This window comes from Dermacentor andersoni, chromosome 7 (assembly GCF_023375885.2).
Source record: "Dermacentor andersoni chromosome 7, qqDerAnde1_hic_scaffold, whole genome shotgun sequence".
Lineage (NCBI taxonomy): Eukaryota > Metazoa > Arthropoda > Arachnida > Ixodida > Ixodidae > Dermacentor > Dermacentor andersoni.
The window spans coordinates 12,475,001-12,489,345 of NC_092820.1; the positions used below are offsets into that span (position 1 = coordinate 12,475,001).

The window sequence follows — 14,345 nt, forward strand, 5'->3', positions numbered from 1 at the left end:
TAAATAGTCCCTTGGTAATAAAAGTGTTTATTTCACGCATTGACGACAGCCGCCTCCCTACGACCATTGTGGAGCTGCCACCATTGGGGAGGCTAGCATGGCACCTGCTACAACGGGTGCTCGTCGGGACGGCTTCCGCACTGGTAACTTCGTGCATTGCGGCAAGCCCAGGGCATCAGCTCGGTGGTGGTCGTGGTGATCACAGTGCCCGCGGGAGTGACCAAGATGGCACCCGCGCAGCCACCCTGCGTCTTGAGCCGCATCCTCTGCAACCCCTGCTCCACGGCCTCACCGGCAGATGAGCCTGAGGGAGAGACAGAAACGACCATCCATTCACTGGCGTTAACGCTGCTCTCATGACTTGTATCCTGGAGTTGGTGGCCTGTGCAAGGCACTCAACTGTGGATGTAGCGGCTATTGACAACCTGTCGTATGCATCCGATGGCGTTATCAGCTGGCAGAGCCCCGAGCCAGTTTCAAGTACGGGAAAATGGGCTTGTTTGCAAAACTTAGTCGGAGAAAAGACGGTGATATATTCACTACATAAAAGGATCATTACACCTTATCAAGTTTAAGCAAGTGATTTTTGTATAGTCGTCCAGTACGATTTATCCCTATTCAATAATTCGCAATATTACAGTTGCGGAAAGGATTCTCGGACATCAACAATTCAGACATGCTCGGTTATTCTGACTGCTTGGCGGCCCCACCACTGGCCCCGTAGACTTCAGAACGACCAAACTGGCGGACGCCATACAGCACTCTTCAATAACTCGAACTCTGCTAGCACGAGTTGAACACAAATTGTGACAATTTGACTCCGCTGCATCGCCGCGTTCTAGTGTGGCGAGCGGAGGGGTCCCCCGATCTGAGGACCACTGGCATTGCCTTCTAGCTTTGGTCGCCAAGGGCGCTGCGTGTCGTTAAAGTGCCACTTAAAAATAAGGAATCGATCGATTGCATTAGAAGCGACATTCATGAGCTCAAGAAATCGGGACAGGTGGTATTGGTAGGAGATAAGAATGCGCACATGGAGGATTCAGACAGATATACTGATTACAACAGTGCTCTAGTGCTGAATCTGTGTGATTAACGGAACCTTATAGTTGTTAACAGGGAGAATAAGTGTCTTGGATAGCGAACGAGGCAATGTGGAAGCAGGCACTTATGTGTCGACAACGTCCTAGTCTCGGAAATGGTTTAGGAACAACTAGGCCAAATGATTATAGGTGAACATGAAAAAAAAAATTGCCTGGGTAGCGATCACAAAAGTTTAACTTTAATGTTTGGGAGATATACTAAGACAAAACAAGAACAAATAGCTTCAAGATTTGGAAAAATGAATCAAAATCAAATAACAAAAATCGCAGAAGAACAGACAAGAAAATGGAAGCGTTTCCGAAAACAGTCTGGGAATATAAAAAACTCGTAGACGCTATGCAGTAGGAGAGACCCGGTAATAAACTTGCTAGATTTGGAAGATGAAATCACGTAAGTGGTGGAACAAGGAAAGAAATCAAGCTGCCGTAAGCAGGCGTCTAGCGATGCGGGGTCTAATAATAGTAATAATTTAGAAGCTAAAAAGTTAGGATTACGCGAAGGAGCGGTGTTCCTCTGATGGAATACCGAGAAAAGAAAAGGGTGGTGAGTGAGCTCGTGCAAGAGAAAATAAAATGCGCAAGTGAACGACGAAAGTACAGCACTGGCTAAAAATAAAAGGCGCCCCAAAAAGATTCCGGAACCATGTAAGGGCACTCAGAGCTACAACTAACCATTCGCAAACGACTATAAGGGATGAAAACGCTACCATCTTCGAAAGAGACGATGCGCTGCGGCGCATCACAGAACTTATTAGGGATAACTTCGGCACGAAAGAAAGCGTAGTTCAAACTTGAACAGATCCAGAAACGACACGAAAGCGTGAAACAAAAAAAAATATCATAGAAAGCATTTACTGGAAAAAAGCTGAACAAAATATCCTTAGTAGCATGGCAGTAGGAACCGATGAAGTCCCAATATAGCTAATAGAAAAGCTTGGTTCAAAGAACAAGGCACTGCTGAATAATGCTATAGAAAAAGTAATTAGAACGAAGAAAATTCCTGTGGATGGCGTGAAAGCAAGATAAACCTCATATACAAAAACAAAGGGGATAAGAATAAGACAAGCTCGTAGAGGCCGGCTACAATAACGTCGGTGAAATATAGAATGACAATGCAAGCCATAAACTTAGAACTGTCGAAGTAGTGGAGGAAAACACTGTACTAGGGCAACTGTGGAATGGGTTCACACCAGGCAGATGCTTAAAGCATAATATGGTTCCATTAACTGGCGGCATAGACATTTCACTAGCTCAGAATAGGCCTTTACGGAAAGCATTTCAAAGTATCAATCCAGCCTATGACAACGTAGACAGGGAATTGTTATGGGATATGTTTAAAGAGACCTTGAAAAGATATGTACAAACGTACCGAGTCGTTAGAGTATGTCCTTCTGATCATTAATTGACGCATCTAAGTGCTCTGCGTAAAGCATTTAATTTATGATAAGCTTTTAAATATGTACATCGCTGCCGATCGCAGCACACGGCTCGGCTGAATTTTCAGCCACGTCTACCCATATGACGTAAATTGCCCTAATGACGTCAGTAGGGTGAGCTATCCGACTGGCTGCCCAGGGTGCGTCATCGATAATTTTTCCAAGTTCATGGTGAAGAAATGTTGTTCGTAATAGTTGGAATGTTAATTTGTTGCTCTAAAAAGAAAGTAATAGAAAGATAATGCACAAGAGGAATTTCTCAGTACACTTGAGCACTTCCGTCACGCAGCAAGTGTCGTCTGCTTGTGCTACCGCGTGCTCCGTCTTGACAAGAGCTCCGCGGTCAGTGTTGGTCTGTCTTTTCGTGAGCACCATGAATCACCTTTGTTGCGTTGTGCGCTGCAAACGTAGCGACAGCAAGATGTCAAGCTGCAACATCATGTCCCTCTGGAAGGCAGCAGACGAGCGGAGTGGCTGCAGCGCCTCGGACTAGCGGTATCCGATCTGCGCCAGGATTTGCGCGTTTACGGCCGCCATTTTACAACGGAGGATTACTACCACAATCGTTTCGCGAGTCCAGTATTCCAGTAAATGCAAGCGAGGGGACAGGGCCTGGCCGTGTGACCATGCCGTTTCACAGGATGAGGAGAAGCGCGAACGTGAATGATCTAAGGTCCCTCTATAATTTTCAAGGTAGCGACATCTGCCGCGCGCGCCACCTAGGAAGTTCCTGTAGCAGACAGCGCCCACGCTAAACCGCGGCGCCGCGGCATTCGTGAGGTGAAAAAATATCTGCATACGCGCGGAAATAAAACCTACTGGTGCCTGACTGTGGCGAAAAACGAAAGAAGGACCCGAACTGCTAAATTTAGTCCTTTAATTTCAAATGAGCGCTCCAAGAAAATAGCTCAAGAGAGCGTAATGAGGGCTTGATCGCCTCGATTCCGCATGTTTACATTTCGTTCGTTTGCGCTGAATCGCCGCGCGAGCCCTGGTGATTGCTTGCGCTTAATCCCGTATGCTCTGTGAAATCTTTTCCATATAAGTGTGCTGCGTACACATAGCGGTTGCATTGAACGAAGAAGTGTAAAAATGAAGGCTGACAGTCGCTTGGACCAAAATGCTTTCGACATAACGTCGCCCAAACGTGCGATTCTCAAAGCGCGCGACCCTCACGGCAACTAAACAACATCCTGTGTGTGTGTGGAAACGAGTGCGCCAACAGTCTTCTTGCCGCTGAGTGTGTCTTTCGTGTAGCGATTACACGACGACTGCTGTGTCTTGTGGTTCAATGCTACGAGCCAGTGCAACGGTCGCGACATGATGAAGAGGCGGTATGGATCGTGTCAGGGTGTCTCCTTGATCGTGTTCGGGCTGCCAGCGCGATCTGATCTCGCGGCACACCAATATCAAGCGTAGTGTGTGCGCGTGTGTGAATGCGGTTGACTGTTCTCGTGAACCGTGCGACGTCGCCGCGTAAACTCGAATCATGACGCGTATTGTTGTGTTTATCCCTTTTCGCATCCGTGCACCGCTAAAGCCCCGTAAGAATTAAAAGGCCATTATACGAAACGCACGCGGATTGGCCTAGCTATTACTGCACTGTGTTTTGCTGGCAATCCGTGTATCGCTTGTGGCGTTTTTCTTATGTTCATTTGCAGTTGCGTGTTTTTCATCAGTAAAATGGCATTGCCGATTAGTGAAACATCTTCGAGTGTAAGGGAAACTTGGAAAGAACGAGCTCGCAGCTGTATATAATGTACTTGGATATACTGTATTACGCTTTATTATTTGACGGCCAGTAGCTGTGGCTATGCAGTATTCGTTTTTAAAAACAGAGTAATGCAGGCACTTAGCAATAAATTTATTCACATATGCAATGCACAAAATACGATTAGGATATTGGAAATTACTTTTTGGACATGTTGTAAAGCGCAGTTAACAACGCGCGCACAAACACAGGAAAGTGTAAAAGTAGAATTCGCTGCTGAATTTTATTTTTTATCGCACGTAACGCAATGCGGATATTTGTCAGCGAGTTAATGCGTTTCTGCCCCACTATTTACTTGCATGCTAGGCCATACCGCACTTGCTAAGTCAACGGGCTCGTGATGCACTAAAATCAGTAATCTCCACAAACTTCGGCCGTCAAAATTCATGCGCGCGAATGAAATAATACTGCAGCTCTGCACACACAGGTGTATACTTTCTCTCGCACCTTCGTATCGCTCTACGTTACTTTCCTCGCATAGTCGTGCAGTTACCGACGGTTCAGTCTTTCCGTCCATTTCTGTGCAACCAGAATTACCTTCTGGTTAGGTTTTGTTTGCTGCGCGGGATGCAAAATAACTTCTTGTCGTCCTCCGTCTGATCTCGGCACCCATCCGCACAGCAACAAGGTATTTCGGTCCTTCGCATCCTAGGTCATACCGATCTATTCGGCGGGCTCACAGCGAACTAAAATAAATAATCTCCACAAACTTCGGCCCTCAACATTCATGCACGCGAGTGAAATACTATCACCGCTCGACACACGCACGTGTATACTTTCTATCGCACCTTTGTATCGTTGTAGGTTACTTGACTCACATAGTCGTGCTGTTACCGACGGTTCAAAGTCCGTCCGTGCAATTCTGTGTAACCATACTTTTTGTCTGGTTAGGTTCTGGTTGCCGCGCGCGATGCAAAATAACTTCTTGCCATCCTTCGTCCGGTTTCGGCACCCAACCGCACAGCAACAAGGCATTTCGGCCCTCCCGGAACGAAATTATAGCAGCGATGTGCATAGCACAACAGGCGAAACGCGCGCACTTCGCCCGGCGAGCAGGAACGTTCATGGCGGCAAAGGGCCGGAGCAAGGTCACATGTGACCGATCAGCCTATCGCAGGCGTTGTCGGCTGGATCAAAGCCTGTCGGTAGTTTTAAATGATTGAGAGGCTTTAGAATGATCTGCTCGGTGCAGCCACCTGGTGGCACAGAGCTCAACCAAACACAGTAGCAGTAACGAAGTGTATTTTTCTTTGCTGCTGGTGTAAATTTTTCGTAGGAGTGTAATCGTTAGCATGCTCTTTTTGTAAGTGTTTAAAATGATTTACATTAGGTTAGAGGAATTCAGGTCTCTGTCAAGCTCTGCGCCAACAGGTGGCTGGGCTGTATAGACCGATCAGGCCACTCACGTACGTCTACGTTAATGTTGCTTCATCAACTTGAGTTTATGCCTCCACCCATCCGCCTAAACGCCCAGCTCGCCTGTGGTTACCGGAATACCAGACACATTCGGCTCAGCGACAGAATGCTCGCAACGCACGCTGCTTCGATAGCTCTCGCTTGGGGCTGACTGCCCAGCTGCCGGAGAGGTTGGAGAGGCTTCGCGCGCTCACTCCTACAGAACCGGAAATAGACGACACCACAGGCCATCATGACGCAGAGCCAGTGAAGGCAGCGCTCAGCCCCGATCGCTCGGCGAACGAGTTGAGGAGGAAATACAAGGCTATGGAGGAGGATAACTTGTAATTGTCTGCAACTCTCCCAATATCAGGCGCTTCACACAAATTCTGGTGCGAATGATTAACTGTACCTGTAACCTACACGTCCATAAAATTTATCCGAACCATTTCCGGGACCCTTTAAGCACGAACGCATAGATGGTGATATTGCTACGGAACAGACCGTGTACGCCGTCGATTCTTTTGGCCGGGTCTCGCCCGCTCCGTGCGGCGCTACGTTGCCGCTTGTGAGCCCTGTCAGCGCCGGAAGAAGCCCTCCACACCTCCAGCTGGATATCTCCAGCCGATCGACATCCCACCGGAACCCCTTTTCCGTGTTGGTCTAGACCTGCTTGAACCGTTTCCTCTCTCGGGCTCCGGAAATAAATGGGTCGCCGTCGCTAACGATTATGCTACGCGGTACGCAATCACCAGAGCCCTCCCGACAAGTTGCGTTACTGACGTTGCTGACTTGCTGCTCTATGACATCATTTTAGTGCACGGTGCTCCGCGCCAATTACTCACTGACCGTGGCCGCAGCTTTCTGTCGGCAGTCGTCGAGGACATACTCCGCTCCTGCTCGACAAAGCACAAGTTCAGCACGTCCTACCACCCCCAGACCAACGGCCTCACGGAGCGCCTCAATCGAACCATCACCGACATGCATTCCAAGTACGTTGCGACCGACCACCACGACTGGGATCTTCACTTACCATATGTGACGTTCGCGTATAATTCATCGCGTCATGACACCGCCGGTTATTCACCGTTCTATCTCCTATATGACCGAGAACCCGTGTTGGCCTTGGACACTTTGCTGCCTTCGGCCACACGTTCCGCCACTGAATACGCCCGCGACGCTATCGTACACGCCGACCACGCGCGCCAGCTCGCCCGCTCCCGTCTCGAGGCCTCACAGGAGCATCAGAGACGCCTCTATGATTGCCACCATCGTGACGTGCACTTTTCTCCGGGTTCTCTGGTGCTTCTCTGGTCACCCGTTCGTCGTGTGGGCCTTTCCGAAAAGCTGCTGTCGCGCTACACAGGCCCTTACCGTGTGGTACGCCAAGTGACCGATGTCACGTATGAAATCATCCTCGCCGATCTCTCAGCGTCATCATCAGCTGCAGGTGACATCGTTCACGTGGCAAGGCTAAAACGCTACCACACACCTTTCACCGCGGATGTGTAGATTAAGCACCGGGACGGTGCTTCTCCAGCCAGGGGTGATGCTGCGGAACAGCCGCCACAGTGTGGCTACACTGAGGTGGAAGACGACGTGTGGGCCGGTTTGATATAGCGCCGCCATTTTGGCCTCCGTGAGCTTACCTGTAAATAAATTGTAAATAGTATTCGGCTTCAGCTTCACGTAACAATATCGTGGAGCTGCTGAGCGATATATACACAGACAACCAAGCACAAGTTATATGGGAAGGCCGAGATAGTAATCATGTGGTGGAAATTCACTAAGGACTGAAGTAAAGATGTCCGCTGTCAATTGATCTTCGCGCTTTAGCCTAGGCACGATGACTGGAAAACAATGAAGTACTGCTTGATTTATCCGACAACCGTAGTGCACAAATGGTGCAACAAAACGTCCCTGAGCTGATGTATGTGGATGACATAGTGCTACAAGCTGTACATGCAAGAGATTTCCAGACACTTGCGGAGGATATCTGTGACAATGCAGCGACAAACCTAGTTCGGGAATTATGATCTTTATTGAAGAGACGAGTAATTACGTGGTGTCAATAAAACTGCAAGTCATACCCATAGTGAAACAATATCGATACCAATATAGCTACCATACTCACGCAGCCACGAAGATGATATGAAAATAAAGGGGAAGCGGAATGCAGCAATACATGGACCACACGAGGGCTACAATAAGTGTGAGGTGGCGCCTGGAACCTAAAAAGAAGCCGTGTGCCAGCGATAACGCTCGCAAATGCAATTCTGTGCTTAAAATTGGATATTTCATCGAGGTTGGAAGATGACCAAAGGTCGATAGGCTGGTTGGCTTTGGGTGCCCAAGGTAAAACCACAAATGAAGCAGTGCAGGGTGAGATGGGGTGGGCCTGTCGGAGAAGCGCAGATCAAAATTAGTTTTGAAGAAAGACTCAGAAGCATGGATCGAAATAAGTGGGCGGCTAAGGTACACAAGTATCCATACCTGAAAAGCCTGGACACAGAATGGAGGAAGAGGTCAAGAAAGTTGGCAACCAAGTACAGGGCAATTGAACGCGTAAATAGATAACAAGTAGTCATCAGAAAGAAGGTGAGAGAAGCAGTGACCGGAAATTGGATGCCAAGAATGGAAAGAAAAAGGACCATGGACACTACAAGAATGGGAATAAAGAAATGAGAAGGGAAAATCTGTACGACAACACAAAGGACAGTGTCTTGATATCTGAATCTCAAGCTCGTTGCGTAAGCACAATAACACACTGGATCAAGTATTCGCAATTAGATGAGGCATGTGTACGCTGCAGCAAAACTCTGTGGACCACTCAACCCATACTGATGGAATGCGATGGCAATCACCCAGTGAGACCTGTAGGTAATGTAATGCCCCCCAGAAAGAAGTCCTTAAGCTAATAAAACTGAAACTGTACCTGAAACTAACGCACACGTTTCAGAAGCAACTGAATTTAAAGTGAACCGAAGCATCAACCGGCCACCAGTCGAGATAAGCAAGAGACATTTAGAGCATTGGTGGGGAAAAAGGAGGAAATAGATTGATACAACAGCATCTGTTACAGGAATACGTAGTAGTACAAGCTATAGGAGAAGTTTTGATGACGAAAAAAAGATTAATCAGATGTGAACAATATTGCTTTAACGAAAATATGTATGGCAAACCTGATTAAATCAAGCGGGATAGGTGACTATTTGTCACCGCCTCGCGTAAACGGAGATGGCAATATATTGTTACGGAAGGATGAAACAAGAGAGAGAAAAAACAAGATCACGGGACGCTGGCTGCTGCGTGTTGTTGGTGGTCAGCCATCTTAACTACTCTAACTCATTTTGTATATATAATGTAAATACACTCTTTTTGTACTCCCACCATCCGCGTAACATATTGATAAAAGATGCGGGGTACCACGGGTGGAAACGGAGCTCCGCAGTGGGCGTCGCATCACCGGCCGCACCATGAATGGCGGTGAGCACGTGGGATTAACGTCGTTGCTACCTCCTACGTCACCGTCGGTAGCTACGTAACTGTAACCTTTTGTTCTTGTGCAACCAAAGGATCCTAGAACTTTCTGTGGGACCAATGGCCCCACCGTTGAAGAGTGGCTGACTATGTACGAACACGTGAGCGGAATCAACACATGGGACCCTACGTTTATACTAGCTAACCTGTTGTTCTAACTCAGAGGAACAGCAAAGGTGTGTGGTACGAAAACCACGAACAGGAGCTAAGCTGGGACCAATGCAAAAAGAAGTTGACAGAGTTATTTGGCAAACCAGCCGGCAGTAAAATTGCCGCAAAGCAGGAACTGGCCTCCCGTCCCCAATCCCCCACAGAGTCCTATGTCTCGTACATCCAGGACGTGCTGGCACTTTGCCGTAAAGCCGATGACGACATGGTAGAAGCTGAGAAGGTTGGGCACGTGCTTAAGGGCACTGTTGACGACGCGTTTAATCTGCTCATGTGCAAAAACCTGCTCTACAGTTGACGGTACTATTAAAGAGTGCCGACAATTCGAGCAGGCCAAGAGCCGACGCGTCTTGCAACCATTCGCCAGACTTCCCAATACTGCCGCAACGTTGACGTGTGAAGATCAACACGCAGAGCAGCATGCGTCGCCATCATAGGACGTGCTGCGAATCCTTCGTCGTGAACTGGATGCGATGGCGCCCGCAGCTTTCTGTTCGCGCATCCCTGATGCTACCACATTTTCAGTTCCACTCGTACAAGCTATCGTTCCTCAAAAGCTTCAAAACATTGGTTGACATTCTCTTTGTGCTGTCGCCAATCCCAGAGCTAACGAGTACCCTTCTACTATTTTCGCTCCACCTCGACACTTCTGTCTGCGTTATCACAACCCGACTGAGTGGACAACCGCGGATGACCAGCCAATATCTTTCACCTGTCGCTGCATTGGCCATGTTGCCCGATACTGTCGCAACTCATGAACCTCAAGACCTCGCACGCCAACCAACCTCAGCCGTTTTAGTGGAAATACCCACAATGTTTCGCCCACCGCCGAGTATAACAGCGCCGACAACTCTGCTAAGAACACGTGGTACAGTCGCTCATCATCGCCGCGCGGACACCAGTCTCGTTGACCGCAAACGCGTCACCCATATTCCCGTTCACCGCAGCCACGTCGCCTTTCGTCTCCTGTGGTTTTTGGCCACACCCTTTCGGAAAACAAACAAATGCAGCCCTCGGAGATGGTGCTGCATTGCCTACTACTCCAGGAAATCCTCTGTCTGCGCCCACAAAGAGAAGTGTAATTGACGTTAAAATAGAAGCCGTAACCGGTCCAAGCAGTCGTCGACACTGAAGCCCACGTCTCCGTGATCCGTGCTAGTCTACGTAGACATTTAAAGAAGGTCTTCACCCCAGCATCGGCCCGAGTGTTTCGTGTGGCCGACGGCGGCGCGCTGGTTTCCGTTTCAGTTTCAGTTTACTGTTGCAACTGAAATTTTGTACAGATAAAGTAATCTAGGAGGTCCCGTAGCCATTGAGTGGGAAGGGACGTCCAACAATAGATACATAGAAGCACACTTAATGCGGTCAGCAGCAGTAGCAATCCTATGGAAATAAAAAGTATTAACAAAAAACATCGTCATGGTAATAACACTGAAGTATAAACACAAAAGGCGGATCCTGGGAAATATATACTACATAAAGAAGCGTAAAATAAACAAAGCAGTCACGTTCCCAACAAGTGGTGACAATGTTTTCTCTTAATTAAATGAATGGAAGGCGATGATTTATTGGAGGGCGGAAGTTAATTCCAAAGCGATGTTGCCAAAAAGTTCGCAGTAACTTTGCCATAGTTAGTCCTTGGTTTCGGTAGCAGGTAGTTGTTATGGTGTGAAAATCGAGTGCCAGCGAAATGTGGGGTTTGGTTTTTTGTTATCAACGAAACAGGTAATTCTCCTTGAGAAAAGTTATACTTCATGACAGGAATAGAACATTTCTTTAAATCCCCTACTGACAAAATATAAATTGCGGAGTAATGGCAAGGAACTAGATGAAAAATGGCTGTAAGTGATTATTCTCAAAGCTTGGTTTTGTGTGTGCTGCAGGGGTGCCAAGTGAGCTACGTAGGTACTGCTCGAAGAAGAAATGCAGTAAGGGATTTGTAGTGAAGAAATGCGTCGTAGAGAGATATTATTATCCGTAAAGGAAAATATGGGCTTGGAATATGTTCTTCGAATGTGTACTGCGCGTTTAAGTATAGCCGGCCGCACTACTTCTGTTCTTTTTGCTGTGATCGACAACCGCCCTCACGACGTTATCCTTAGATTGGACTTTTTATCCCATAATTCCGCTCTCATCGACTGCACAACCGGCATTCTTCAGTTGGAACTGCCTCAAGTCGCCCATGCACCGAGCACCGCTCCACCGCACTTGTGTTGGCTTCACGATGTGCGTCTGTCACCTGAGGCAGTCAGTTACGTCGCTTTGACCGCACAGCCACAGATTCCTGACGGTGAATATGTACTTCGCCCCATCATCGACCTGCTTTTCAACCAGGAGGATGCTCTTTCGCATACGCTGGTGACGATTACTAATAACAACGTCGTTCTTCCGCTTCTGAAGTTCAGCCTGCGCACTCAAGAGCTTCCAGCAGGCTTATTCTTCGCCAGCGTTTCTAATGCTTCCGAATTTGACATTGAAAGTCTGGATGACGAGAGCTTAGCGCCAATTGCAGCCCACAGCTCTGGTTCCCTAACCGATGACTTTGTAAAGATGAGTGCACCTGACCTCAGCTCTGCACAGCCCACGGTCATACGTCTCCACCTCGAATCGTACCAAGACATCTTTCATTCCGGCGACATGCCATTAGGACAAACATCTGTTGTTCACGACCGTATCAACACTGGAGACACGAATCATAGTCATCAGTGTCCCTATCGTGTATCGCATGCTGAACGTAGAGCCATCTAATCAGAAGTGTACAAAATGCTCCGTAAAAAGTTCCTCGAACCATTAGCCAGCCCTTAGGCTTCGCCTGTCGTCCTAGTGAAAAAAAAAATATGGTACCTGGCGTTTTTGCTTCGATTATCGCCATTTAAGCAAGATCATCCAAAAGGACGTCTACCCACTACCACGCATTGATGACGCCTTGGACTGCTTACACGGAGCTAAATGCTTCGATCTTCGATCCGGCTACTGGCAGATTTCAGTTGATGAAATGGACCGCGAAAAGAAGGCCTTCATCACGCGGGATGGTTTATATCATTTCAAAGTCGTGCCCTATGTCCTATGCAATGCTCCTGCGACATTTGAACGTATGATGGAGTGTCTGCTGCGAGGCTACAAATGGACCATCTGTATGTTACCTTGACGACGTTACTGTTCTTTCTCCGACGTTCGGCAGCCACCTTACCTGACTCGCTGCCATTCTTGCGATCTTCAGAAAAGCCGGCCTCCAAGTGAACTCAACGTAGTGTCAATTCGGGCGCCATCAGATTACCGTGTTGGGACACCTCGTTGACGCATCCGGTGTCCAACCAGATACGGAAAAAGTTCGCGTCTTACCCGGTTTCCCTGTGCCAGGTTCTGCTTCTGACGTGCGCTGCTTCGTCGGCCTGTGTTCTTACTTTCGCCGTTTCGTCAAAAGCTTCGCCGACCTTGCTCGGCGTTTGACAGACCTTCTAAACAAGAACACGCCGTTCTCGTGGGGCCCTGAGCAAGCTCACGCGTTCGCCGCGTTCATTGGATTTCTCATCATCCCTCCCATACTTGCCCACTTTGATTGATCTGCACCAAGTCCACACTGACGCAAGTGACCATGGCATAGGCGCTGTTTCCGCCCAACAATAGAATGGTACCGAGTGCGTGATAGCTTACGCCAAGCGCCTGTTGTCCCCTGCCGAGAGAAATTACTCCACCACCGAGCGGCAGTGCTTGGCTGTAGTTTGGACTGTCGCCAAGTTGCGGCGATATTTGCACGGCCGCGCGCTTTCGGTCGTTAAAGACCACCACGCTGTCTGCTGGCTGTCTTCCCTCCAGGACCCGACTGGACGGCTTGGTCGCTGGGCTTTGCGGCTTCAGGAATTTTGTTTGTTGTCAATTACAAGACCAGACGCCTCCACAAGGACGCTGACTGCCTCTCTCGGCACCCCGTGGATCCCACTGATACTGCTGTGCAGGATCCGGTGACCTTCGCGATAGCTTTTACTGACGTGACCGACATGGGCGCTTAACAACAATGCGACGAATCCTTACAGACCATGATCGCTGGAATGCAATCTGGCACCACTGATGGCACGTGCCACATGTAACTGCTGCAGGACGGCATCCTCTGCAGCCGCAATATCAACCCTGACGGCCCTGAGTTGCTCCTTGCCCTTCCTCGTCATCTGCGATCCTTCGCTCTCGAACAACTTCACGATGCACCGACGGCGGGACACCTTGGAGTATTGCATACATACGACCGCATACGACGCCGGTTCTTCCGGCCGGGTCTCTACCTCTCTGTGCGTCGTTATGTCGCAACTTGCGAATTGTCAGCGCCAGAAGAAACGTCCCCTGCTACCTGTCGGACGACTCCGTCCAATTGAAGTTCCCTCGGAACCGTTCTTTCGCGTAGGCCTTGACCTGCTTAGCCCTTTTCCAACGAGGACTAGAGGGAATCTACTGATTACGCGACACGCTATAGCGATAACAAAGGCATTGCCGACTAGTTGCGCAACAGACGTCGCCGATTCTCTCCACAACGTCATTCTTCACCACGGTGTGCCTCGACAGTTACTTAGAGACCGCGGCGCTCGTTCTTGTCTCGAGCTGTCGACGACATCCTCCGCTCTTGTGCCACTGAGCACAAGCTGTCCCCCGCCTACTACCAACAAACGAACGGTCTTACGGAGCGTCTCAATCGAATTGTCACGCGGTCGTGACGTTGAAGAACACAGTAGCAATACTGTGAAAGGCAAAACTAGATTTCTATTGGGCGAACCTGTGCCCACAAAACAGGCTACACTTATAGGACAACGAGAGCGGCGAACACAGTCGGCGATCGTCGAAAATATGATCAACGGGTCAAGCGCGTCGGCTTTTATAGATCAATCGTCGAATGTTCCAGACTAATCGCTGGGACCCGCGTGTCGTCCACAAAGTTCTACGCCATTC

General features: G+C 48.7%; 1 protein-coding gene across 3 annotated transcripts in view; it reads right to left on the minus strand.

The window, feature by feature from the left end:
- Positions 1 to 11: 11 nt before the first annotated feature.
- Positions 12 to 14,345, minus strand: part of LOC126535560 (isoaspartyl peptidase/L-asparaginase) — a 263,028-nt gene continuing 248,694 nt past the window's right edge. For 2 of the 3 annotated variants that reach the window (XM_050182387.3, XM_055073205.2), the window contains one exon: positions 12 to 304. In XM_050182387.3, coding sequence (XP_050038344.1) covers positions 108 to 304 — 197 coding nt within the window. In that variant the 3' untranslated portion in view covers positions 12 to 107. Of the gene's footprint in view, positions 305 to 7,194; positions 7,352 to 14,345 lie in introns of all 3 variants that reach the window. The other variant, XM_055073206.2, reaches the window with a different exon arrangement.